General features: G+C 36.7%; 1 protein-coding gene across 1 annotated transcript; it reads right to left on the bottom strand.

Annotated features, from left to right (window-relative positions):
• Positions 1–1,006: 1,006 nt before the first annotated feature.
• LOC112763274 (uncharacterized) lies at positions 1,007–3,453 on the bottom strand. Its single transcript, XM_025808990.1, has 2 exons — positions 2,855–3,453; positions 1,007–2,726 (listed from the first exon to the last, which is right to left on the bottom strand). Exons 1-2 carry the CDS (start codon positions 3,451–3,453, stop codon positions 1,007–1,009), a joined length of 2,319 nt encoding a protein of 772 aa, XP_025664775.1.
• Positions 3,454–4,598: the final 1,145 nt, after the last annotated feature.

The following is a 4,598-nucleotide window of genomic DNA, read 5'->3' as shown; positions in this document are numbered from 1 at the left end:
ATAGAATAAATTTTGATTGGATGAACCTGAGTCAATTTCACGTTTGATCAATAACACTAAAACAAAAATATGTATCATCAATGTAGTTGTCCTGTCATTAATGCTGTAATCCTTACTTTATTGTCGATTGGTCTCATTGATGCAATTGATTGCTCATCCTTCCATGTACTCCATAATAATTGGAATCCTGTTTCCTGTAATTTATTGCATATATGTACCACAATATGTTTCAATAGTGTTTTATATATTACTTTAGGATTAAGTAATGATACATCCCAAATAAGACATACGTCTACCTTTTATTGGTTTTAAAATTTTAATTTTTATAATTTTATTGCTAAAATTATAAAATTGATAGCAACATTTAAAGAAATTAAATTTCGAATTTTTTTCAAAGTAAATATAAACATTGCAAACTATAATTTCTTAAAAAACCAATAATGATATATTTTAAGGATGTATGTTTATTAATTTTTATAATTTATGTGAATCGTAGTTGGTGCATACCTGTTGGGTAAAGTAGAGGTTCCAGTTCCTTTCGCTTATCTCTTTGAATATGCTGATGAGCTCTCTTGATATTAATTTATCTGTTAAAAATCTTAGTCATTAGTTATTGAAATTAATAAACAAAACTATCTACTCCAATGTTGATATTGTAATGATAAAATTACCTAATACACGGATTATACTTATAAAAAGGCTCATGTATTTGCCAAGCACATAAATTACCTGAGGTGCAGGTAACAAAATTTCTTTGAACACCACATTCTTTGTGAAATGTCCCCTTTTTCCGTCTACTGTTCCTTCTTTGACTAAGATTTTTGTGGTTGACTGAGAAACACTTCGAGATAGAGCAACGTATAATTGACCATGGCTGAACACATGTTTAGGGAGATAGATCCCTACTTTAGGGATAGTTTTTCCTTGTGATTTATTTATCGTTAAGGCAAAACTCAACCTTACAGGAAATTGCTTTCTAATAAGCACAAAGGGTAATCCTGAGTTCTCAGTTGTTTTGTGTTTTATCTGAGGCAGAAAAGCTCTTTTCAGAGTGATGGCCTATTAAGATTTCCACGTCTAACATGTTTTGAAAAGTTCCTCGACACAGTAGCCTTGTGCCATTGCATAAGCCTGCCTTAGGATCTATGTTTCTTAGTAACATCAGAGGAGCACCTTTTTTTACCTTCAACATATGAGGTGGCAATCTACCCGTGGAGATCGAGTTAAGATATTCATGTTGATACAAATTATGTGTATCTCCTTCTACTTCATCAAAGGATGCTAAAATTCGTTCGTCTCCCGAAAATTGGTTAATGACTATATAATTAAGCTGTTGCACATCATGATTCTTGGGTGTCAATATCGCTCTCTCCACCATATAAGATGCATCCCACCCATGAGATTGCAAATTTGGAAAGGTTTCATTTATTAATTTGTGTAATGATGCCTCACCTTCCCATGGTATTGCCATGTGTGCTTCTATTTGTACCAAGTCTTTACATATGGTAGGCTCAATTCCATCCCCTATGCACATAAGATACTCCCCAAAATCACGATCATTAAGAGATCGCATATTTTGTTGCAATTGGAGAATTTTGGTGAATGGCCACAAATGTGATTTAACAATAGAAGCTGAAATCATTTGCGACTTACTTCCTTTCGGCACAACAGGTAGTACTTGGCGAAAATCCCCTCTCATAACCATCACCTTCCCTCCAAATGGATTATTGTTTTCTAAGATGTATCCCAATGTGCGGTCCAATGATTCCATTGTCTCTTTATTAGCCATTGGCGCTTCATCCCAAATTATCGCTGCCATCTGCCTAATCAATTTTGCAAGATCAGATTGTTTACTTATATTGCACGTGGAGGATGGCTCTGCATTGATTGGGATCTTAAATCTAGAATGAGCTGTTCGACCACCAGGTAGTAAAGTTGCAGCTATTCCTAAGGACGCAGTTACCAAGACAATATGCCCTTTACTTCTTAAGTCTGCAATTATACCTCTGTAAAGAAATGTCTTAACTGCTCCTCCTGGTCCATCAACAAAGAACACTCCACTTTCTCTTCGATCAACTGTATTCATAATGCACCTGAAAGCTGCAGACTGGTCATGATTCAATCTTTCTATAGAACACAGGTCTTCTTGAGGAACTTCGATGGACATTTCTTCTTGAATAATTCTAGGCATGAAGTTGTCATTGTCGTTGTCCGAGGTTAGAGCTGGTAAATTGTATTGTGCAATATGTTTTCCATGCTGTAGGAGGATGTCATTTAAATCCCTAAGCAAACGATTTGTCAACCCATTGCAGGTTGTAGTGCTTGTTGATGCATAATCATCCACCATACATGAAAGAAACTCGTCCCACAGACTTCTTACATCTGTTGGCTCACAAAAAATTAAAATGGTGGCAAACAACCTTCTTAAAGCACATGGAATTCTTAAAATGGATGCCTCAACCAAACATGATCTTATACTACTATCACTCTCCAACAGTCCTCGATGCTGAGCGGATTGCTTGAAGGACGAATATTGGACACCATCGACTGTTAGCAAATCATCCCAACCAGTTGGACCTCTTACATTTGACAACAGAATACGCAAATAGAAATTTTCACCTTCTGTTGGTGAAACGATATAGATCCGACCGATAGCTCTCTTTTGTGACCTACGTCGATGCAATTCTTTTTTCTTGCTGTGCCAACTGTAATATTCTGGGATTTTCCTGTACAAAAGATGCCTAGATTATTGATCATCGGCCCGATTAAGTGCAAAGAATTCAGTGAGCATTGTTCTTGAGAAATAGTCATTATTAACTATTTCAGAATTAGTTTGGTGCTCATAAAAGCTCACTTGATGTTGATTTGGCAAATGAACTTGCAACCTCTCAACTGATGGGTACATTCGGTAAAGGTTGAATTGAAATATCCTCCAGCATGCTCTGGAGCGACAATCCATCTTGCATCAATAAACTGTTGCACCTCATCATAATGAGAACTTCTGTGAACCTCCATTGCCACACGATCTGGTCCCTTATAGCAATACTTGTATAGATATTTTATGCTCTTGATACTACTACATATCTCTACATTGATATGGCAATCATACTCCAGTAGTAGCCAAGGGTTGTACGGAACCATCCATCTATTGTCAATTGTGACATTTTGGTTGATAGGGATTGGAGTATCAAATCGCCTCCTATATTGAGGATATGAGTAATCACCTCGTCGTGTCTCTGGTACGAACTCTTTTGGGTAGTTGTATTTACATTGACCATTCTTCATGCACGGTGAAGATTGATTTAGTGTTCCGCATGGACCATGGACCATATGCCTTAGCACTGCCTCATGTAAGTGTGGTTCTGTTTCTTTACATGGTATTTTCGCTCGGACCAAACTATCATATTGGTCAGGATCAATCAACTTGTTATTGTTTTCTAAGATTAGTAACATATGTACGTGTGGCAATCCTCTTTTCTGAAACTCGGTGACATAAATATAACTTTTCACCTTTCTCAATACACCTTTGGCAATAACATCCTACTTTAATTGTTTGAACTTGGCTCTGAAAATCCTAGTTGTCAAATCCGGACGATCTTGTGGAGTTTGAGTAGGACTGAGTTCTGAAGTTATTTCTGACCATGATGGATTGCATGTCATAGTTAAAAAGATATCTGGTTTTCCTTCTTTAAGAACAATAGCCATTCCATCCTCGTACCGTTGAGTCATGTCTCGACGACTGCCCACGAACGACGATGGTAATATCATTCTTCTGCCAACATTTTCTAAAACTAATTTTAGAGAAAAGTATTATTAGTTTTAAAGTTTAAATTCAGGAACACATAATGATCAATCGTGTGGCCATTAAATTGAATAATTACCTGCATTATTCTCTCTTGTGTGCAAAGCATCTTGTAAGCCTTGATACAGTTCAGCTCGAAGTTCCTTTTGTCTTTGTCGAACCCATCTTAACTTGCCTGTTTTCATTTTCACATAGTTGTCAACAACATATTGTTGAAGAAGTCACCTTGCTTGCAAAACTGTTGAGTGATCATTGGGGCAGATCTACAAATATCGAGGATTATAAAAAATTGTTAGAAATTATGAAATGATGTATTGGTACAAACTATCATCTACAGAAGTTTATAAATGATATAGCAAATATAGAAGTTTGTACCTGAAGCATATAGCTATAATATGTCCGGCATGATACTTTGTTTCAACGTTGAGTTCGAGTATTTATATCCCATCCATGGGTTCCAAATGGAAAAAGAAGAGGATATTGTAATGGATCATAATACCCAACAAACTCCTGAATCCTTCTGAGGTTACCAGCATGAGTTTGAACCTTGATATCTCATCCGCGCACCATTGTTTCAATGTCATCACCAACTATTATGGCTGCTACTTGTGAAGCAGTTGGGAGACTGTATTGTGGTTGATTAGCAGGTCGCTCTCTGATCACCAAACTACACTCTTGCACATCTAGTCGTTGTGCAAGCTGGCGGAATACATGGATAAAAGGATTATATCGGTGCAACAATTGTTGTAGCTTCAAAACCAAACTTTCATGCAGTTGGGTGTTCTCCAGCATCCTA

Source organism: Arachis hypogaea, chromosome 17 (genome assembly GCF_003086295.3).
Source record: "Arachis hypogaea cultivar Tifrunner chromosome 17, arahy.Tifrunner.gnm2.J5K5, whole genome shotgun sequence".
NCBI classification, from domain to species: domain Eukaryota; kingdom Viridiplantae; phylum Streptophyta; class Magnoliopsida; order Fabales; family Fabaceae; genus Arachis; species Arachis hypogaea.
Note: the sequence above shows the minus strand (reverse complement) of the source record. Positions and strands in the feature narration are given on the sequence as shown.